We start from the raw sequence: 24,459 nt of genomic DNA, 5'->3' as shown, positions 1-24,459 counted from the left end.
TGAATCTATACATTCCTCACAAAAATTAGAACAACGAAATACTACTACATACCTATTACAATGGCCAAAATCTAAAATACCGACAACACCAAATGCTGATGGGGATGTGGAGCAACAGGAACTCTCACTCATTACTGCTGGGAAAGCAAAATGGCACAGTCACTTTGGAAGACGCTTTGGTGGTTTCTTACAAAACTTAACATACTCTTACCATACTATCTAGCAACTTGGTATTTACCCAAATTGTGGGTATTGGTGTTTCTTGGTATTTACCCAAATTAGTGGCAAACTTATGTACCTATAAAAACCTCTAGATGTTTATACCATCTTTATTCATTATTACCCAAACTTGTATGCCATCAAGATGTCCCCAGTATGTAAATAAATACATAAACTGTGGTATATCCAGACAATGGAATATTATTCAGTGCTAAAAAGAAATGAGCTCTCAAGCTATAAAAACACATGGAAAAACATTACATGCATATTACTAAGTGAAAGAAGCAACCTGGAAAAGACTACATACTATATAATTCCAACTAAATATCTTGGAAAAAGAAAAACCATGGATTCAATAAAAAAGATCAATGAAGAGGTTTGCAGGGAGAAGGGGGAATAAATAGAACACAGAGGATGTTTAGGGCAATGGAAAATACTCTGCATAATAAATATGATAAAATTGGAAACAATGCAATAATTTTCACTATCACCACTATTATTCAACATTGGATTTGAGGTCCTAGCCAGTGTTATCAAAATCTTAGTGAGATTTACTTATGTACACTGACAAGCTGATTTTAAAATTTATCTAAAAATGCAAAGGACTTAGAATGGTCACAACAATCTTGAAGATTGAAGGGTCTATACATTGTCAGATTTTAAGATTTCTTATAAAGCAAGCTATGCGATTAAGAGAATGTAGTGTTTGGATATAAATAGATAAATAAATCAATGGAACAGAATAGGAAGTTCAGAAGTGGACCCACATGTATTCAATTATTTGATTTTTAGTAATGATCCCGATGCCTTTCAATGAGAAAAGAAAGATCTTTTCGATAAGTGATGCTGTATTAACTTTCTATCTCTATGCAGACAAAGTGAACCTTGCTGCTAGCTCACATTACACATATACATTAACTTGGGATGGATAATAGACCTAAGTGGGAGGGCTTAAGGTTGAAAGTTTCTAGAAGAAAACATGAAAATAGCATTGTGACCTTAGTTAGGGTGAAGGAAGATTTCTTATACAGAATTCAAAAAGCACTAAGTATAAAAAAAATAATAATTGGACTACATCAAAACTAAAAACTTCTAATCAAAAGAAGTATTGAAGAAAGTAAAAAATGGCAGCCCAAGGCTATAAGAAAATACTTGCAGTGCATTTATTTAACAAAGGATTCATATCAAGAATATATAAAGAACTATAAATCAATAAGAAAAAGACAAATATCCAACAAAAACAGTAGACAAAACACTTACGAGCCACTTTGCAAAAGAAGATATCTGGGTGGCCAGTAATATTGTGAAAAGATAGCCAACATCATCAACAGGAGGGAACTGAAAATTAGAACTACAGTGTGATGCTATTCCACAAACACAAGAATGGCTGAAATTTTTAAAAGACTGCCAAAACCAAGTGTGGACAAGGATGTAGAGCAACTGGAACTCTCATATGTTGTTAGTGGAGATATAAAGTGGTACAACCACGTTGGAAAAATTTTGACAGTTTTTAAGAGAGTTAAAAATATACTCTCCTTGTGACTAACAATTTTATTTTTAGTTATATGCCCAAAATAAATGAGGGTACATATCCACAAAAAGACTTATCCGAGAAGTCTTAATGTTCATAAAAGCTTCATTCATAATATACCCAAAGTGGAAACAACGTAAACATTCATCAACAAAAGAATAGATAAGCATGTTTTGGTGTATCCATACAATGAAGTACTAGGCCACAAGAAAAAAGAACCAATTACTGAAACATAAAGCAACACAGTTAAATTTCAAAGGCAACCTGTTAAGCAGAATAAGCCAAACACGAAAGTATATACACTATGATTCCATTTAAATGAAGTCACAAAGAGGCCAAGTTAATCTATGGTGATAGAAGTCAAAATAATCATTACCTCTGAGGGGAGTATTGACTGGAACTGGCAAAAGAGGGGCTCCTGGGTGGCTCAGTTGGTTAAGCGTCTGACTTCTGCTCAGGTCATGATCTCAGAGCTTGTGAGTTTGAGCCCAGAGTCGGGTTCTGTGCTGACAACTCAGAGCCTGGAGTCTGCTTCAGATTCTCTATCTCCATCTCTCTCTGCTCCTCCCCTCCCCCCCTCGTGCTCTGTCTCTCCCTCTCTCTCTCAAAAATAAATAAACATTTAAAATTTATATATATATATTATGGAAAAAGAAAACATTCTGGGACAATAGGAATATTCTTGATTTGGGCCATATCTTGATCTGAGTCATGAGTACTTAAGATACCTCTCTGTAGGGGCGCCTGGGTGGCTCAGTCGGTTAAGCGTCCGACTTCAGCTCAGGTCATGATCTCGCGGTCCGTGAGTTCGAGCCCCGTGTCGGGCTCTGTGCTGACAGCTCAGAGCCTGGAGCCTGTTTCGGATTCTGTGTCCCCCTCTCTCTCTGACCCTCCCCCGTTCATGCTCTGTCTCTCTATGTCTCAAAAATAAATAAACGTTAAAAAAAATTTAAAAAAAAAATACCTCTCTGTCTCTCTCATGCTTGCTCTCTCTCATGCTCGCTCTCTTGAGCTCGCTCTCTCTCTACATATATATATATATATATATGTATACATACATATGTATACATATATATATAAGATCAAGTTGTACATTTAAGATTTATATTTTTTCTATATGAAAAAATTAAAACAAGGAAATAATTCTAAAATGTATCTCTTTTTTCATGGTAGGAGGCGTAAGTGCAATAACTTATCTTTTATATTGGAGGGAGTGTCTTTGTACACTTCAAACACTAGACCCCTAGAAACATCACCAGTGTGAGAGGTCTTTGAATCTTCATAAGATATCTCTCTCATCTTGTTGTGCAAATCTGTTTTAAGGCAATCAGAGTACTTGCTATTTCCTGCTCAACAGGTCTGGTTAACACGATATCATTAATATGTTGGATCAACGTCCTGTGCTTTGGAATATCAAGACTATCAAGACGTGGAGGGTATCATACCCCTAGGGCATAACTGTAAATGACTCTGTACTGCTCTCATCCCCAGGTGAATTTGAACTTCTTTTGATCCTCCTTCCTGATGGAGGTTGAAAAGAACACAATCACGAGATCGGTAGCTGCATATCAGGTGCCAGAGGCTATTTTTATCTTTTTAAGTAAAGATGCCATATTCAGCATAGCAGCTGCAATTGGGGCTCCCACTTGTTTGAATTTATGGTAGTTCACCATCCTCTGCCATGATCCATCTGCTTTTTAAATTTTTTTTTTCAACTTTTTATTTATTTTTGGGACAGAGAGAGAGAGAGAGCATGAACGGGGGAGGGGCAGAGAGAGAGGGAGACACAGAATCGGAACCAGGCTCCAGGCTCTGAGCCATCAGCCCAGAGCCCGACGCGGGGCTCAAACTCACAGACCGTGAGATCGTGACCTGGCTGAAGTCGGACGCTTAACCGACTGCGCCACCCAGGCGCCCCGATCCATCTGCTTTTTCAGGGACTGTACAAGGAATTAAAAGAGAATAGTATGTACCACCTTAGCATGCTGTTTGTCTTTGAGAGTGGCACTCATCTCTGCCATTCATCCAGGATGTGTTATTGCTCTAATTTTAATTCCTTGCAGGGGTGGAGAATAGTGGTGCAGACTTAACAGCTTCCTATATTTGTTTTCTATTGCTGCTATAATGAATTACCACAAATTTAATGCTTAAAACAACAAAACCTTACTATCTTATAGTTCTGAAAGTCCAAAGTCCAAAACAGGTCTCACTGAGATAAAATCAAGATATTGAAAGAACTATGTTCATTCTAAAACATCCAGAGAAGACTGTTTCCTTGACTTTTCCAGTTTCTAGAAGCTTCCTGCATACACTGGCTTGCAATCCCTTCTTCCACTTTCCAAACCAGCATCATAGCATCATCAAATTTCTCTCTGCCTCTGACTTCCTCTTCTGTCTACCTCTTCCATTTATAAGGACTCTTGTGATTACACTGTGCCTCCCAAATAATCCAGAATAATCTCCCCAGCTCAAGGTCCTCTGATCAGCAGCCTTAGTTCCATTTGCAACCTAATTACCCTTTTCCATGTAACCTAACATATAGGTTCCAAGAATAGGACATGGACATCTTTGAAGGGCCATTATTCTATCCACCATACTTCCACTAACTTCCCCAATTATAAGTCTATGATCAAGTAATAAATGTGAGGGTTCTGTTCTAAGTAAACACATTCTAACGATGCATTTAGGGCTGAGAAAATCATTGTAGGGTGGTCTACAGAACCATTATATTGATGGGACAGGACTCCATTTATCATATAGCTTCCATAAGCTCTACAGCCATTTTGATTCCCTTTATCAGTATCACCTATGATCCAGTACCCAACAGCCCTTGAAAGATCTGCTTTCACCAACTGTATGATTATCTGACAAAGGACCCTAAGTGCTTTGGAGATGGATTGGGAAAATAGCTACTGCACATACTTCTTGTGACATCACAGCACATTTCCTCCAAAGGAAATAGCTTCCCCTTCAACTGACTCTGGTTCTGAGAACAGTATAAGGAATTGTGATTTTCCAACACAGTGCTTGACATCAGCTTTCTGCTCTCCCACTACTGATTTTTTTGGTTGTATATGTCAAGCAACACCATCATCATCAGGTCAACTTTCCTGCCCCTAGGAATACCATGGTCTATTTGACATCTTCACAAATTCCTGTGGGTCATGGGCTCCTCATTGTCATTCCATCTGTACCCCCATTATAGAAATTACATTCACCTTGCTTCTGATGGTTAAATGCTGCCACTTGGCCTCTAGTATGCCAGAAGCTCATCATCCCCATTGATGCTAAGTAGCCCTGGTCTATAACAACCTTCCATTCCACCCCTGGCCCACAAATGATAATCGCCATTAGTTCTCTCTTTCCTTATTGCTTTAGTTAAGGAATAGCTTCTGGGCCCTCTGAAAAATCACAGACACCTGGGGTCTTTTTCTTTTTATATTATGCAATAAATCCATTCAAACATGTTCACATCTCTGATTCTTTTGACCCCTTCCTTCATACTCTGCCAAGACAGTTCTGGCATCTCTACTTCATTTACTAGAGGCCTCCAGAAAATGGGAGGCTTGAGAGTTACGTTGCATTTCCTGCAGTATAGTAGGCTTGGCTCCAGAAGTCCTTGCCAGAATGCTAAGTCTTGCCAGCACTCATATCAATATACTATTCCCTATCAAAACTTATATTCATCCTCTGTGAGCAACCTCAAGTTACATTCTCAGACATGTTGTGAAACATGTTAGTATATACAAGCCCTTTGGTGAACAATTCTTTTTCTTTCCATTGCATGGACAGTGCTTCCTACTTGTACTACACTAAGACCTGACCCTAGGTTTTATTATAGACTAGGGGCTGAAAAACTAGGACCCATGGGCTGGACATCTAACACTGTTGTAAAATTAAGGAACTCAATCACACTCATTTATTTGTCTATTGTCTATGGCTGCTTTCATGCTATGGTGGCAGGGTTGAATAGTAGAAACAGGAGCCATATGGCCTCAAAATCCTAAAATATTTATTATCTAACCCTTTAAAAAACACTTTGCCAATTCCTGTTCTAGATAAGTTCTGTCCAACAGACCTTCCTCTGATGATAGAAATATATAATCTTCACTGTCCAACATGGTGGCCACTAGCCACATGTAGTTATTGAGTATTTGAAATATGGCTAGTGCAGCTAAAAAAGAATTATTGATTTTATTTCATTTTAATTGATTTATAGTTGCATGTGGACAGTGGCTAGTGGGTTGAACAACAGGTATAGAAGCAATGAAGGAAATTGGGAAGGGGCAGAGATCTTAGGGAGGCAAATACAACTTGAGGTCATCCATCTCAGTAAGGATTTTGTACAATCTTCAGAAAAATTAGAAGATTGCTCTTCTAGCCAAGGGGAGAGTGTCACCCCTGCTGGTCCAGGGATCAGAGGATTCTGGGGGTTGACAGTGCACAAGCACATCCACTCAGAAATTCTCATCCTAGGTATCAGGGACTTGATTTTAGTGTAGGAGATACTTGAGCTGTGAATCCGGCCTCTTTGAAGTTCCACTACTCTTACATTTAAGTCTTGGGTTTATTAGTATAGCCTTCTGAAAATAGGAGATGAGGATCTCTAAACACTGTACTGAGGCATCCTGGTTTTCATACTACGCCCTGGGTTGATAGATTTTTGTTGTTGTTGAAATATAGTTGACACAAAGTTACATTAGTTTCAGGTGCACAGCATAGCGATTCAACAAGTTGATAGGTTATGTTATGCTCACCATGAGTTTAGCTGCCATCTTGAGTTGATATGTTGTTGACCTCTTTTGTTGTCTTTCTTCCTGTGGATGTTAACAACAGCCAACTAATTTCCCAATCTTCATAATTTCCCATGCTCCATATCTTTCAAGTATTAGAGCTATTGCAGAAGCAGTACATCTCGTTCCATCCACACATTCTCCCTCTCAAACCATTATAGGAGAAATCTAATGATTAGGTGAATATAATGAAATCTATGATATGCCATGCTAAAGATAATCATTGCCCTACTTTTCAGTAATGGCGTTATCATACCTATCCCATCACTATCCCATTCTGAATGTCTGTTCCCTCTGGCTACTCTTGGTAGCAACTTTCTTAGGCTGCGTGGCCCCAGAAGCAGATGCAAGGATTTGAGTGCATATGCCTCAAGAGAGATGATTTTAGGGGGGAGGGATCACAGAGTGGGAAAGCAAGACAGGAAAGAGTTAAAAGACAATGCAAGGTATGTTAATAAGCAGATTATCCTGGAGGGCAATGAGGGCTCAATTCTGCTGGGACTCCTGGGAAACAGTGTGGAACACACCTCAGACTTGTCCTCCTATACCACTGAGAGGTACTCCTAGCATGTCGGTTCTCTGGCACTTCCCACCTGCCCCGTGCGTAAGCTGAGATAAAACTCTCAGATGCTTGCCATCTTCATTTCCAGGTATGGTGAGTGTTGAAGAATATAAGAAGGGCACTCACAACATCTTCTACAACACTGAATATACAAAAAACTCGTGAGTCCATTATGGCACTCAAACAAAGAAGGGACAATCAAAGCAAAGCAAAACAAAACAAAAAACAAAAAAAAAACCACACAAACGCACACAAACAAAACCTCCTTAGTCATCATTGGAGGTGATCGGTATGTAATACTTCACCCTGACAATTGGCAATTAAAGGGAAAAAATTAAGCATTGAGACTAATTTTCCTATATGAACTATATTTCAGAATAATCAGCCATGTTCAATGAAGGAAAGTTCTTCTTTACAGAAAAATTATCATGTTTCATCACTGTTTGTCATGCTGAAATAACGCAAAGTCATTAATTTGCTTTAATATATTTCAGAATAGAAAGGAAGAGCTGGACGAAACAAGTGAAGGAAATCTGAATAAACACTGAATCTATATTGGATCTGCTATGTGGGGAGGTTCATTGTATCACTGTATTATTTCTTTTTTGATTTTTTACTGAGAGAGAGAGAGAGAGAGAGAAAGTCCTTTCCTTTTCTTATCCCCTCCAGAACTATCATCAGCCTTGGGTTGCATACACATCCTTATAATCCTGATTACCCATCGTCATTAAGATAAACGGAGCACTAAATAATGCAGTTGAACTGCAAGCAACAGCTCTTTTCCTAAGATGCGAGTTTCAAATCATGATGCCTGTTCCTGCTGTGATCACATTATAACCTTAAATTTTCCCTAATGAATTGATCCACTTACACATAGCCAGTGCTTGTTATGAAATCTTGTATGCATACACACCTCATAGGTTTGATGCGTGGATTTTAAAAGCCATGAATATGGAGCTCCCATCAAAGTGTCTGGCACATGGGGAAGGCACTGAGCAGCAGACACATTTCTCACCACCTCCCCTTCCCATGCGTAAATAGGAAAAGCTCCTTTTAGTTCCTTCCAAATGTAAATATATTACCTGAGAAGGGTACTAAGTTCACTCATTAGCACCTCCTAACACTTGAGGAGAGTTTACTTTATTAGATTAACTACTGAAAACAAGGTCCTGAGGCGGTGGAACTTCAGTTGCATAAATGTTGACAAGGACAAGGTAGTATGGAAAGTAAATAAATAAAATTCCATCTTAACATTTGTTCGTGGATATGCACTATCTGGGTTGCTTTTGGTACCAATCTCATTTGGTCCTTACCAACCTCAATTCAACACAGGAGGCTCAAGAAGCTTAAATCATGCACCCAGCCTTAGCAATAAATGGCACAGCTAGATCTGGAACCTGGATCTTCTAATTCTGAAGTACAAAGAAGGCCTGGGTATCTGGAGCCCAGAATGAGAATACTGAAGAAGATGGAACAGCAGAGCGGTGACTTCTTAAAGAAGAGATGAAAGGTGGGGTATTTGCCTCCTTCACAAAGGGACCCCCTTAGGCTCCCTTGAGCGTAAGGTTTCAGTTTCAGTATTTGTCCACATCTTATTTACACGGAATCACACGCAGGACAATTTACTTGGTGACCTGTAATGGCCTCATGTTCCATTCATAAATACCTTCCCCTGAATATTCATGGTTGTGTTGTTTTTACCCACAGCTCAAAGAAAAATAAAATATTTAAAAATTCCTAAAAAGCAATTTTCAAATTATACCTACAGGATATGTTATGATTTGAGAAACTTCTAGCCTCATTTTTCCTATTCTTGACTACATATGTGATATTCAAAAAACTGTTGATGATTACCCCTGTTTAAGTTAGTTGAAACCCAGGACCCGGTGAATTTTAATGGCAAAAGATGGACTTTTTACATTCTTTGTGGAAACCGTCTAAAAAGACGAGATTTATAGAGTTCGCTGGTTCTGTAAGTTATACACGTTTATAGCTTTCAACATTAGGGATTCGAACATTAGAGAAATATATAAATGAGACAGTGACATTTCCCCCATAATCCTATTCTTCAGCATGAACCACAGTTAACAGCTATGCAGCTCTTCTTTCAGACTTTTTATTTTACAGAGTTTACAAAGCACTTTCACATACTTCATCTCATTGAAACCTCACAACAGCAGTATTCAATTATAAATGTGAGATTGGGGAAATTGTTTTCCAGTGAACTTTAATAACCTTCTCACAAAAGGGAGCTACCATGACTGACTACCTTCTATTCACATTTTTGCAAACCCAGGCCAGGATTGATTCACTGTGACCTTTCGTGCTCAATTCATATAGCAAAGAGCAAACTGGGCTGTGGAGAGCAGAATCAATCCAAAATCGGCTAAGCATTTGGTTCTATCAGCTACAGTGTTAGCTAAACACAGAACATTTGCATGGGTAACAGATGAAGACAGAGCAGTCTTCTGAAACACAATAGAGGATGCTTCTTGAAGAATCACTAACAAAGAAAAATGTGGGGCTAACTGGTCTTAAACTCTGGTATAAAATTGAGTTCAAATTAGAGTAAATTGTGGTATTTCCTCCCACAGAAGTGGGTAGAGAGAGACTGAACACACAATTACCACTGGAGATAAAGTAGCAGCTCTCAAATTAATGGAATAAAACAAGTCCCCCCAGGCTAACAGCATAGTCTTGGGGTTAGTTGCTTAATTAGTGGGCTCTTTGCTCTAATAGATCTTTTAGATAAGATCTTGAAATGGAATCTGAATGGGGGGAGGAGAGTGTTGGAGAGAGCTTGGAGTCTTTGGTGAACCCGGTTACCATATTTTTAAACCAGACTAATGGAAAGATAAGGACCTCGATTCCAAAGAGCCAAATCAACCTTATCTCTTGACTTCATTTTTGTATAATGAGCTATTTATTTTGGCCTGGAAAGTTGCTTCCATGAACCCATTATGATGGCCAAGGACTAACTATGATTAAATTTTCCTCCAAGGACAACCGAAGGATAGCTAATATCTTTATCTTCCTCCAGTTTCCACATCATGAGCAAACATATTTACCAGGCAAAATCTGTATTATTGTGGCTTTAACATGGTATATAGTGCTTACATGCTTCTCTTCAACTCTTCGGTCACATCCGGAAGCAGGAGGAAGTTGTGACCAAGTGGATTTGATTTCCACTGAAACAAAAAGCAACCAGTCTCTGAGCTCCCTGGACTCGGAGCAAAATTCAGACTGACTTGGAGTTGTGTGACCTAGCTTAAACTGTTGTAATGGCCCTGATAGCGATTCATGTCCGCACAAAACAAACAGCTATCTTTCTAACCCTTCACAGCTTAGGAAGGCCCCCACCACAGAGCCGCCTTTAGTCGGCTCTGCTGGCTTTGATGATGAGGCTCTGGCAGCCAGTCTAAGAGAGAAAAGGACATTCGGGGAATTTTAAGTGGTTTGGATCAGCAGTTGTCATGTACAATTGATGTTCATTTATATTTCACTAGCCAAAATCTAATGCTGCCCAAAATTGGGAAAGAAATATTTCAAATACTAATCAGGTCCAATCCTGCTTTCATGTAAAAAATGAGCTGTCCTACCTTTTTTCAATCCTAGTCTCAGGAGGGAGATTTAATGTTTCCTGACAGTGCTTTAAATACTTTGCTGTTCAGACTTCAATGAATCCACAATAATTATATCAGTTAAACCAGCTTGGTTTTTCCAAAGCTGTTTCAAGCTGAGGGTGCTTTTGAACTTCTTATCATGGCATTCATCCTTTGATACCAGGTTTAATAGAGGAAGGGCTAATACTCAGATGGATCACCACTTAACTATTTAACCCATTTATGTATTAGTTGTTTTTGTTTTTGTTATTTTGTTTAATCTAATCTATCAGACTCTGTGATCTACACTTTCCCAGCCTCCTCCTTTCCAGGAAGTTTAATTACACAGAATATAGGAACCATATGTTATTCCCAGTGGAGAGTTTCAAGGAAGGCCCAGTGGTTTTTAATTCCCAGAAGATCAAGCAGTAAAGACTTCAGTGGATTATCATTAAGAACTGACTTAACATTTAGCGTCTAACTAAGCCTTTTATAAGAGCTTTTATGTTGTCATTTCTAAGAAGGAGGTTAAAAAACTATCGTTGTTTCAAAGATAAAGTGTGAATTATCAATGTACCATTGTTTTTGGGGGGGGGGGAGTACCAATATATCTAGGTGGAAATTAATTCTACTCATCCCTCATCACTCCCTCAAGACATCTAACAATTTCATCATAATTTTGGCTTCAATCAGTGTTCGTTCTTACTGAACCACACTCTCCCATAAAATGAGATCTTCTCGATCTGTTGTATTGGCAATCTCCAGTCTTCACTTCTACAACAATTGAGTAAACAAAAGAGCACAGTTGAGAACAGTTTTCCTTCAGAAGAGCAGCCAAAGAACAGTAAACACATTTACATAAAACCAGAAAGCAAGTGTAGGAATCAGAAGGCTTCTTCTCTGTGTGAGTGGAACAGTGAGCCTAGACTTCTGAAGTAGCCCAGGAATCATAAGTGTAGATGCTCTTTATTTCTTTGGATGACCACTGAATTTCCATAGCAGAATCTGTCTTAGCTTCTTTGAAAGTATAAGAAATACCACTACAAACCAGAGATCACACGTGCAAAATCTTTGTTTTTCCATAAATAATTTTCCTGTATAAAAAATAGATTCAAAATCGTGAAGTGGATGCTTACTAACAGCAAAAGAAATGATCAAAAAGATGAACATAAAGGCTTATAAAATCAGAGTAGGCCATGCAAAATACAAACATTGCAGGGTCAAAATCGAAGCGAGATTTTAGGAAACGAGGTTTGCTTTGAAGTTCTCATTCAACATTTATCATGTCTTCTCTTAATTTTCTAATAACGAGCTATTTGTTACTTTACATTTGACTCTTCATTATAAGTCCAAACTTTCATAATTTTATGCTCTGTTTCGTAATCCTGCCATACCCATTTACATGTTGTTCCAGGATTAATATCAGCAACTAAATTTCTTATTTTCACTTTAAGTGGGGAATCTTTTGATATTAATTGGTTGATTTAGAGATTACCTCTTTTTTAGTGTTTATTAATTTTGAGAGAGAGAGAGAGAGAGAGAGAGAGAGAGAGAGAATGAGTGGGGGAGGGGCAAAGAGAGAGGGAAAGAGAGAGTCCCAAGCAGGCTCCACACTCAGTGCAGAGCCTGACACAGGGCTTGATCTCAGGACCGTGAGATCATGATCTGAGCTGAAATCAAGAGCCAGACACTTAACTGACTGAGCCACCCAAGTATCCCTGAGAAGGTTACCTCTTAAGGCAACAAGTTTGGACTGTTGGTAGGATTATTGCCATGTTGAGATACTATAGTGATAAAACTTTCAAGTTTGGGGGTCAGAGGACACAAGATCTAGTTCTAATTTTGCTATTTATTAACTACATGGGCTCCTTAATAGGGGGTCTATAATTTAAACCCCCTACTATACTTTATAGGAAGTATATGTATATGTCAATTAGATTAAGCTACATTGTAAGGGTGGACATTTGCCCTAACCGAAAATTCACTCCCTAGGAGTCATCAACCAGTCTTCTAATCAACTAGTCTTCTAACTAGCCTCCAGAGGTGTTTTCTAGAAAAAATTTGTCTAGCCATTGACTCAGTCCTCAGTCCACCGGTAGTCTGATATCTACTATAGCAAACTACCAGCTTATATGTTACATAAGCGTTTTGTGCCTGCTTCTTAATAAATGTTTAAGGGGGCGCCTGGGTGGCTCAGTCGGTTAAGCAGCCGACTTCGGCTCAGGTCATGATCTCGCGGTCCGTGAGTTCGAGCCCCTCGTTGGGCTCTGTGTTGACAGCTCAGAGCCTGGAGCCTGTTTCAGATTCTGTGTCTCCCTCTCTCTGACCCTCCCCCATTTATGCTCTGTCTCTCTCTGTCTCAAAAATAAATAAACATTAAAAAAATTTTAATAATTGTTTAATATGCATCTTTATGTGTGGCCAACTTTGGTCAGAGATTACTTTCAACATAAACTGGTGAAGAGGTTGTGTGGAAGGTAGTTACTCCTCATTCATCTCTAATTATTGGTGGTTACCATTATCCACAAAATAACTTTTGCAATATTACCCTTCACCTAACATTGGTTCCTCTTTACCTCCATCCCAGATATTTGTAATGTCACCCAAGAGTCTGTAGGCAATTAGTGGGTAATAAACTCATAGATCTCCAGACTATAGACTCAGAGAAATTCAGTGGGATTCAGTGCATGCACAGAGCTTTCCTGGGTTAGCAGTCTCCTCAGGATTCTATAGGTTGATCTGACAATTGTCTGGTCCTTGCCCCAAGTCCCGGAAGCAGTTAGGATTTCTCCAGTTCTGGCAGCCTCTGAGTAGCATTCAGCTGTGGCCCTGGGGCCCCAGGCGGGTAGTGGGAGGTCACGGTGGCCGGTGCGGGGATGTCTAGGAGCCCGAAGGTGGTGCTAGGCCTATCGGTGGTGCTGATGGCGGCCACCGTGGCCCGGGTGCATCTGAAGCAGCGGCAGGACCTACAGAGGCTTCACGGTGGAGTGATCAGAGACATGGAGAGGCAAAATTGGAAAAAAGAAAACATAAGTCTCTTGGGAGAACAGATTGTTTTGACTGAGCAACTTGAAGCAGAAACAGAGAAGATGACAGTGGCAAAAGGATCTCAAAAAACATGACTTGAAATGGATGTCAAATACTGATGGGACATTGTCAAGTGTGAGTGTGTGAGTGTGGATGGAGAATAGCTTTGTGTGGTATTCAACCTTTTCGTGGTTACTGCCCTTTCAAACTTGACCAAAGACAATGACACTGGATCATATATTCTAAACAATTGCTTTAGAAGTCCCTTCTATCTCGGTAAAGAAGTGGTCACTCTTCTGAAGAGTGTCTGTCTGTGTGATCTTGGTAGAAGCCCCTTTAAGCCTGGTATCCAGAGTTTAGGATTGTTCGTGAAAAGTGCTTGAGAGCCTAAGAGAGGAAGGTATGGATAGTAATATCCACCTAAGTAGTTTGAAAAGCCGTCACGATGATAAAGCCACGAGAACATCTACCTCAGAAGGGCTGGAAGAGGGAGAGGTGGAGGGGGAGACTGCCCTGATAGTTGAATCAGAAGACAAGGTATCAGTGGACTTATCTCATGATCAGAGTGGGGATTCCCTCAACAGTGATGAAGGAGATATGTCTTGGATGGAGGAGCAGCTGTCCTACTTCTGTGACAAGTGCCAAAAATGGATACCGGCCAGTAAGGAGCTTCTTAATTCCCTTGATTTGTCAGTTCCTATGTGAAGGTTTGTTCTTATAACCTGTGAAAAAAACATGAATGTAAAATGGACCTAAATAAAAAGATAATTATTATTTTTATGGTTAGTTTAGTTGGTTAATGAGAGATTTATATAAAGCATAGACACATTTGTGCTAATAAAAGCTATTGTCAACCTCTCAAAAAAAAAAAAAAGAAAAGAAAAGAAAAGAATTTCTCCAGTTCCCTCCAAGGTCTTCAGTTCCCTGGAGGAACTACTGATCAATGCTTCCTGTAGACTAAGTTTCTTCCCTAGGACCATGGTCAAACCCTTTGCTCTGCTCGTAAAAACAGAACACAGATTAGATATCCTGGGGCCCTGTCATTGATAGAGATGATGATGATGATGGTGGTGGTGGTAATGATTATTAATATGATTTCCACATGGCAAAAAGCTATGTCCCCATTTGATTGTTTGACTGCACATAAAATAAAACCCAAGAAATATTGTCTTACACCACAAAGTTTTTTTTTTCTCCTTATATAATACACCTGGAGTTGGGCAATCTAAAGCTGGTACAAGGCCTTAATGATGCAATAAATGACCTTAAGTCTATCTTTCTGCTCTGTCATCCATCATTAGTTTGTGGTCCTGGTCCCCCCATTTTCAATACGGCTGCAGCACCTCCAGGCATGCAATCAATAGGGAAGGAGAGAGCTTTTACAAAATAAGGTTTTGCCTTTTTATTCAAGATATAAAGTTCTCTTCAGGGAAATCCATTTATATTACATGGCCAGAACTTTGTCATCCTCTAGCTGCAAGGGAGTTAGGAAAGGGAATAATTTTAACAGGACATATCACCATCTTGAACAAAATGAAATCCCAACAGGAAGGAAGAAGAGGAATGGGGAATAGATATTGACAGGCAACTAGTAGTATTTAGCATTCTTACTATTTAGTAGTTTAACAGGTAATTTTCATACTTACCATCTCTAACATTACCCAGCAACCATTTTCCACATGATGAAACTGAGGATCAAAGGTTTTTAGTAACGTGCACAAGAAAATGGCAGATTCATGACTTGAATCCAGGACAACTTGATTAACAGCAATAGTAATAATAGTTAACATTGATCAAATATTTGCCATGGGTCAGATAGTCCACTAGGTCTTTTATGTGTATTGACTTGTTTCCTCTTCATAGAATCCCTCTGAAGAAGGCATTTTTATTATTTCTTTAAATGTTTATTTATTTTTGAGAGAGAGACACACACAGAGCATGAGCAGGGGAGGGGCAGAGAGAGAGAGAGGCACAGAATCTAAAGCAGGCTCCAGGCTCTGAGCTGTCAGCACAGAGCCTGACGTGGGGCTTGAACCCATGAACTGTGATATCATGACCCGATCTAAACCCGGACACTTAATGGACTGAGTCACCCAGGGCCTCCTGAAGAAGGTGTTTTTATTGTCCTCACTTATCAGATGAGGAAACCAAGGCCTTGAGAAGTTAAGGGACTTACATAAAAGTCCACAGATTATAGGAAGTGAAGCTTGAATTTAACTCAGTTCTGTGGGAATCCTTAGCCCTTGACTGCTCTTCTACACAGATTCTGCAAAATTCAGCTGCTCAAACCGTGAACTCTGCCACCATCATACTAGGGTAGTATGGTTAAGTACCAATAAGGCAGCTAATAAGTACTCAACTTGGAAGGATTAAATGGAGAATTCCTGGAAATGGAAGCTGAAGATTCAAGAAATAGCAAGAAAATGAGTAAGGTCGAAGCTGGTGTTCAGCTGTGTGCCAGAATGTGCATTTAATGTTTTTCCCTGATTCAAAATACACACCTACATTGGTGCGTATTCTTGATGAAGTCACAAGGAAATATCGATCACAGAAGATGACCATTGGTAGTTGCCTATCCAATAACCATTCTCCATTCATTACTAACAGAACCCCCTTTTACTAAGGGAAACATTAGGCTTGATTAAAATGACTCAGTGCCACAGACTTCTCTGCGTCTATGGGGTGGCCATATGGAAGCAGGCTGGCCAGCGTAAGCACACTGTTTTGGTTAGGGCTTCCTGGAAAGTTATGTTTATCGCCGAGAAGAGACAAGCTTGCACTTGCTTTGGCAGCCCATACTGGAAATAAAATGATACAGAGGAGATTCGCGTGGCCCTTGCACAAGGATGACATGCATATCTCTGAAGCATTCCATATTTTCCACAGTTCCTAGAGGTCATAGGACACTCCATTGGTTAATCCCAAGGAAACCGTATGAGTCAAAGCACAATATGTGGCATCCAATATTGAAATTGTGATTTTATTCCACAAAAAGAGAGAGAGAAAGAGAGAGAGAGAGAGAGAGAGAGAGAGACCAGCTCAGCCCCCTCATTATTTGCCCTTTATTCATTCCTCTTCCTTTAGCCTGAAATACAGTTGTGATGTCAAGTGGGGCAGTGGCCATCTTATGAGCATGAAGATAATGGTCTCACACTAAGGATGGCACAGTGGAGAGATAAATAACTGCCTAAATGCTCCATTTAAGTATGTTGACTCCATACCAACCTAAGCTTGCCTATTTCTGGATTTGTAATGGTTTATGAAAAATAAACCATTTAGCTAAGCTGCTGTTTTTGTATGGTTGTTGTTGCATGGAGTTGAAAATAATACCTACTGAGAGAGATGGCCATGCTATTCTCCCTTTCCATTGGGTTTATTTTTGGTTTACTACCAAAGTCATCTCCAGCATAAAGCATATCGTTGTCATTGCCCTAGATTTGACTGCATGGGGGATGCTAATTAGTCTGGAAGGAGTGGGTTTATGGCTCTGGTACCTTGCACTAAAGAAGGCCTCAATAATAAGGTGACATTGTACAAAGAACGGAGGCTTTGGCAGAAGTAATCTTCATGACAATTTTTACTCACTCACTGTGAGCTGCAGTTTCCTTAGCTCTACAATGAAGAGTCTACTTTCTACCCTAAATATTTCCTGAGAGGTGCATGGGACTCCTAATTCAAGCAGCATATACGTGGATAGTTGTCTTTATTACAAATTCCTCTCTCTCACTAATACGAATGGACCACATCATCTCACCCTCTCCTCCTCCCTTCTCAATGCATCCCTAGTCTTCTTGATAGAATGTTCTTCGGAAAAAAAAACTTCTGCCCCTAGAGTTTGGCCTTGGTTTTCATTTTATCTAGATTTTGTATGGTTAAAAGAAGTGGGTGGAAAAGGGAGTGGAGAGAAGGAGAAGGCCCATAGAGTATGACTCAAGGAGGATTCTGCTGGCAGGCAGAGGAAAACCTACAAGAAGAGAACATGAAAACATCTCCCCCTTCCTCAGAACTTCCTTTCTTCCCCATGTGAAAATGGAGACCCAAGTCTGTGACCATATATCTTTAGGTTCACAAAGTAGATCTACATTTTTAATTAGAGTGTTTCTTAAGAGCTAAGTCTTCTGAAATGTGCTCTCGGAATAAAGTCATAATCATCTATAGTACATATTTATAACACACACACATATATGCCACATACATATTTATATATAACGTTAGAGTCTGTTACCATGGCAACTATTGCAGTACTAACAAATTAAGCATTGTGACTCCACTGTAATAAGAAAAGAGAAATTCAAATGAAACACCAAGCATTTGTTTAAGCACAAATATCTTTAGTAATTAAATACACAGAAACAATACGGAAAACCACAAATTAATGCTTAGAAGCCTTTTCCAGTATGAAACCCAGATTTGCTGTTATTTTCCCTTTTCCATTCCATTACATTATACATCTTTATAAATTAAGTTTGGCACTGAGTTAACGAGAACAGATCTGCTGCATGGGAGCTCTCACACACCGAAAAGCTCAGCTTTCATTCTAAATAGTTACACCTTCCATAATCAGTGAGAAAGATTTTATGGCTCTTTTTATTCATCAAAAAGAGGACTTTTAAAAAGAAAGCTCAAATGTGAAGTTGGTCTTACATCCCCTGTTTCATTCAAACAACATGTAGAACTACCCCTGGGGTTTTGAATACATTAACATCCTTTCACAATTAACCCTAATAGGACAAGTGTAGCATTTTTCCAAGCAGATATATTCAAAGCCGAAAAATACATAGTGTTTAAATAGGTCTCATTATATCAGCTACACCAAATCTCTCTCTTTATATACAGAGGATTGTACCTCTTTTCACTGTCATGCAACATTAAAATAGGAAGGCATACACAAGGGTGACATGGATTTGACAAAAAATTAATGATTTGTACATCACTTTAATGCTTAAAATCTGCAATTCATGTATGCTAATTAGTTCATAATGGGCTGTTGAAGAACAGAACTGTCATCCTGCTGCTTCCCGGGTTTCTGGAAGCTCTGATTCAGCACAGCCCTGCCCGGTTGCCTGCTGGATTCTGGGCTGGTACCCGGCAGATCTATGAGAGCATTTTCCCCCACCACACACAATTGTTTCTAGGATGTGGTGCTTTAATCTATCAGAGTTACGATGGCGTATCTCAGATGAGTGGTTCCTGGGTGCCGCAATACATACTGGGAGCAATAGCACGGCCTCACTATATCCAAATGATTGATTTCTGGGTTTTAGGCTGTCAGGCTATACCTCAGAGGGCAGCTGTCAGCTTCCTAAATGTATGAAGTTGTATTATGCAGCACATTTTGAAAATGTATGTACAACTTTTTTTTTTATTTACAGATAAAGAAGGCTGTAAAACTTGGAGAGAGGAAACAAAGGGGGTACAAAGATCAGATATCTTCTCTTACTGTGAAATCATGTATATCTCCCCAATGCAAGAAAAGCAGCTACCGAATCCCTTTTTCCTTCGGTCTTTGTGCTGCCGGGGTGGAGACAGACTGTCACAACAGCAGGAGAGTGTGAGGCTGAACTGTTTCACAGACCAAAAGGAAACACCAGGGCTTGCTGGAAGCTGCGAGATTTGAAAACGAGTTGCTCTGTTTTTACTGGAGAGAAAACTTATTTTCCCTGATCTCATGATAGAGGTTTGACCCAATGTGTTCCTCATATCACATCTGCTGATCTGTAAACTCAGCTGCTGCGCATGTCCAGAGCAGAGACCGCACAAAGGAAACAAGCACTAAATTTGTTTCTAGGTTTGAAGTATCAGATGCCTGGTGGCTGAAATTTTGTCTTGGAGACTCCAAAATGAAAATGCATGTAATTAATTTTTTTTTTTTTAATTTACTAGAAATATGAACTAGAGGTCAAAATGGAAGAACTCAGCCAGGCCAGGGGAAAAAAATATGCCCAATGTGGCTGAGCCTTAAGGGATTTTAGATGGTCAGGAATAGATACTTGATAAATATGCAAAATAATGGCACATTAAAAGAGAGTTTAAAAGTGATCAAGTTAGGGGCTCCTAAGTGGCTCAGTTGGTTGAGCAGCTGACTCTTGATCTTGGCTCAGGTCGTGATCTCATGGTTTTGTGGGTTTGAGTCCTGCACTGGGGTCTGTGCTGACAGTGCAGAGCCTGCTTGGGATTTTCTCTCTCCCCCTCACTCTGCCCCTTCCCAACTCAAGCTGTCTGTCTCTCAAAATAAATAAATAAACAAACGTTAAAAATAATGAATAAATAAATAAATACATAAATAAATAGAAGTGATCAAGTTAATGAGAATTACTTTGTTTACAGGTTTATTTAAGGTCTTTACATAGGCAAGGAGGTAAAAAAATGTACTGATAAGAATAAAAGTAGGTGTTTAATAAATGTTGAATGAGTGAAGGATGCTCTTCAAAAAATATTATGACTTCAGAAAGACATGAAATAGTATTCCAACCTCAAGACTGCACATGGCTGTCTAGAGAGCAACAGGAAAACTCACATAGAGGTAGATAGTAATGATACCATTTTGTCTTCATTAGACATCTGAATAACACTTTCTTGGGGAGGAAACCAAACCACAAACTTGACGTTCCCTCCACTGGTTGGGTTATTCAGATCTACAGATTTTAAGTTGTATTTGGTCAATATTTATGAGTAGGATGGTTGGGTCATTTAGTAGATGTACGTTTAGATTTTTGAGTAAACGTCAAGCTGTTTTCCAAAGTGGTTGTACCATATTACATTCCTACCAACAGTGTATGACTTGACTACCTGTCCCCCCACATCCTTACCAATACTTGAAATATTTTTAACTTTGGATAGTCTAAAAGGCATGTAATTTGGGGCACCTGGGTGGCTCAGTCAGTTAAGTGTCCAGCTCTTGATTTCAGCTCAGGTCATGATCTCACGGGTTGTGGGTTCGAGTCCCATATCATGGTCCATGCTGACAGCACAAAGCCTACTTGGTATTCTCTCTCTCCCCCCCCTCTCTACCCCTCTTCCCCCTCTCAAAGTAAATAAACTTAAAAATAGAAATAAATAAGAGGCATATAATTAGGTCTTGCTATGGTTTTGATCTGCATCTTTCTCATGAGTAATAATGTTCAGCATCTTTTCATGTTCTTATTTGCCATCCATATATTTTCTTTGGTAAAGAAACTGTTCAAGTTTTTCCTGTGTTTTACCTTTTTTAAAAAATTACTGTTATCATAGGGGCGCCTGGGTGGCTCAGTCAGTTAAGCGGCCTACTTCGGCTCAGGTCATGATCTCGCGGTCCGTGAGTTCGAGCCCCGCGTCGGGCTCTGTGCTGACAGCTCAGAGCCTGGAGCCTGTTTCAGATTCTGTGTCTCCCTCTCTCTCTGACCCTCCCCCGTTCATGCTCTGTCTCTCTCTCTGTCTCAAAAAAAGGTAAATAAACGTGAAAAAAAAATTAAAAAAAAATTATTGTTATCATCAAGTTTTGAGATTTCTTTATACATTCTGGATACAGTCTTTTATCTGATATATAATTTGCAAATATTTTCTCCTAGTCTCCTGAGTCTTCTCTTTTCATTCCCTTTGTCTAGTTTTTGAAGAGTAGACATTCTTCATTTTGATGAAATTATATGTCATATATATGTAATAGTATATATATGTATATACATGTATGTATATATATAATAGTGTATATACATATACACATATGTATGTGTGTGTGTATGTATGTGTGTAAATATACATGATCTTTCAGTATCTCCTTTCCCTGATCAGTCTGCCAGAAGTTTATCTATTTGATTATCTTCTCTAATAATGGATTTTGTTTTCATTAATTTCTATCCATTGTTTTTCTGTTTTCTATTTCCTTGATTTCTATCCTGATCTTTAATCTTTATTATTTCTTTCTGTTTGCTTATTATCCATTTCATTTGCTCTTCTTTTTCTACATCATAAGGTGGATGCTGAAGTTCTTGATTTTAGACAAAAGAAAAATGAAACCATATATATATGCAAAGATTATTATACAAATATTTATTAAAGTTTAATTTTTTTTAAGTTTATTTATTTTGAGAGAGACAGAGATAGTGTGAATGGGGGAGAGGCAGAGAAAGAGAGGAAGACAGGTTTCGCACAGCATGGAGCCCAACAACACAGGGCTCAGACTCATGAAACCGTGAGATCATCACCTGAGCGGAAACCAAGAGTCAGATGCTCAACCCACTGAGCCATCCAGGTGCCCCAAGGCTTTATTTTTAATAGCTGACACCTGGAAACTACTCAAATGCTCATCATCATGTGGATAAATACATAACTTGTGCATACTTATATAATGGACTAGTACTCAGCAATAAAAAGAGAAGTGTTACATAAACTGTGTGGCTATATCTGAAAATAAGTACACTATTGAAAGAAGCCAGGGAAAAAAAGGAAATACTATATGATGTCATGTATAAAAAATTATAGAAAATGCAAAGTAATTGATACTGACACAATAAGTAGAGAAATAACCCAGTGAAATAATAAGCAAAATATTTTAAGAGATATTTTATAAATACATATGTATGGCCAAGAAGCCTATGAAAAGATGGTCAATAATATTAGGCATCAGGAAAACTACAAACTAAAACCACAATGAGATACGACTACAAAGCCACTAATATGGCTAAGATTAAGAAGAGTGCCTTGATTTTAAGGTGCCTGGGTGGTTCAGTCAGTTAAGGATCTGACTCTTGGTTTCGGCTCAGGTCATAATCTCACGGTTCATGGATTTGAGCCCCACGTCAGGCTATGTGTTAACAGTGTAAAGCCTTCTTGGGTTCTCTCTCTGCCCCTCCCATGCTCTCTCTCTCTCAAAATAAATAAATAAACTTTAAATAAAAAGAGTGATAACACAAAACATTGGCAAGGATGTGAAGAAGGTAGAATTTTAATACATTGCTGGAACAGTTGCTGGAAAGTAAAAAGGGAAAACCATTTGAAAATTTGTTCAACACTTTCTTTAAAAAGTTAAAGATATATGATCCCTAGGACCCAGCAATTTCTCTCCTGAGCCTGTACCCCTAAAAAAGTATATGTCCACATAATACATGAATATTCATAGCAGCTTTATTCAAAATAGATTAGAATTAGAAATAATCCCTCCCTTGCTCTGGAGACTCCAATTACATGTATATTTGATGTTTAAAGTTGTCTCATTGATGCTCTGCTCATTTTAGTTTTCAACTTTTAAAAAATTCTTTGCAAACTTCACTTTACATGGCTTCTATTCCTATGTCTTCAATTTCATTAATCTTTTTTTCTCCAATGTTTAAGCTGATGTATTTTTTATCTCAAATATTATAGTTTTCATCTTTAGAAGCTCAGTTTGGATCTTTTTTATGTCTTCTATTTCTCTAGTCTTCATGTGCAATCTTTCCTCCAGCCTCTTGAACTTATGGAATACTGTTATAATAACTCTTTTAATGTCTTGTCTACTAATTTTAACATCTGTATAATTCTTTTTTTTTTTTTTTTTTTTTTTTTCTAATTTTTTTTTTTTTTCAACGTTTATTTATTTTTGGGACAGAGAGAGACAGAGCATGAACGGGGGAGGGGCAGAGAGAGAGGGAGACACAGAATCGGAAACAGGCTCCAGGCTCTGAGCCATCAGCCCAGAGCCCGACGCGGGGCTCGAACTCACGGACCGCGAGATCGTGACCTGGCTGAAGTCGGACGCTTAACCGACTGCGCCACCCAGGCGCCCCAACATCTGTATAATTCTTACATTGGTTTCAACTGATTGATTTTGCCCTCATTATGGGTCATACTTTCCTGCTTCCAAATGCTAATTGGGAATATTAATTCTGTTCATTTCTGAACGGATGTCTGATGTAAATTTTACCTTTTGGATGCTGGGTATTTTTGTATTCCTGTAAGCATTCTTGAACCTCTGGGATGCAGTTGAATTACTTGCAAAACACTTCATCCCTTTCAGAACTTGCTTTTAAGCTTTGTTATGTACAACTAGAGCAATCTTTATTCAGGGGTTACCTTTGTCTCAATATTAAAGTGACATTTTCTTAGGACTTGAGGACTCTACCCAATGTCCCATGAATTATGAGGTTTTCCACTCTGCTTGGGAGGAACAGGAATTATTCTTGGCTTTGTGTGAATTCTTGGTACCATCTCTCTAATCTTTTCAGAGAGTTCTTTCCATGGACCTAGACAGTGTCCTTACGAACATGGACTGATCAATACTCAGTTGAAGACTCCAGCAGGACTCTCTATGGATCTCTGATTCTCTGCCCTGCAGACTCTAACCACACAGACTCCTTTTTCTCTCTTATCCCATGGGACCACTGTACTCTGCCTAGGATCCCCCTCTCTGCACATTGACCAGAAACTCTCCCTGCAGCAAACTAGGGCAAGTGTAGGTCTCACTGCATTTGTTTTCTGTCTCTTAGGGCTCAGTGTCTTTCATTGCTTAATGACCAGAGTCTTGATAACCTTTGCACCAAGGTGGTATTTTGTTTAGTTTTTCAGGAAGGAAGGTAAATCTGGTCCCTGTTATTTAGACCTGCCTGGAAGCAGAAATCCCATCTAAGTCTAATTTTGCACCACTACTCAATGAGGTCTCTTGATGGGCAGTTTTTAATTTTGAGTAAGTCCATTTTATTGACTTTTTTCTTTCCTTATTAGTTCTTTTTGTGTCATAATACAAAATTTTGCTTCTCTCAAGGCTATGAAAATTTT

The 24,459-nt window shown here is 39.0% G+C and overlaps 1 protein-coding gene and 1 non-coding gene across 2 annotated transcripts; both read left to right on the top strand.

Moving 5' to 3' along the window:
• Positions 1 to 13,583: 13,583 nt before the first annotated feature.
• LOC125171915 (protein PET117 homolog, mitochondrial-like) lies at positions 13,584 to 13,829 on the top strand. The gene has a single exon (XM_047869163.1). It carries the CDS (start codon positions 13,584 to 13,586, stop codon positions 13,827 to 13,829), a length of 246 nt encoding a protein of 81 aa, XP_047725119.1.
• Positions 13,830 to 16,513: 2,684 nt separating this feature from the next.
• Positions 16,514 to 16,615, top strand: LOC125174207 (U6 spliceosomal RNA). Its single transcript, XR_007155331.1, has one exon. It is a non-coding gene; the product is annotated as a U6 spliceosomal RNA (small nuclear RNA).
• Positions 16,616 to 24,459: the final 7,844 nt, after the last annotated feature.

Source organism: Prionailurus viverrinus, chromosome C1 (assembly GCF_022837055.1).
Source record: "Prionailurus viverrinus isolate Anna chromosome C1, UM_Priviv_1.0, whole genome shotgun sequence".
In the NCBI taxonomy this organism is placed as follows: domain Eukaryota; kingdom Metazoa; phylum Chordata; class Mammalia; order Carnivora; family Felidae; genus Prionailurus; species Prionailurus viverrinus.
The sequence above is the reverse complement of the archived record's forward strand: the minus strand, read 5'-3'. Positions and strand labels throughout refer to the sequence as shown.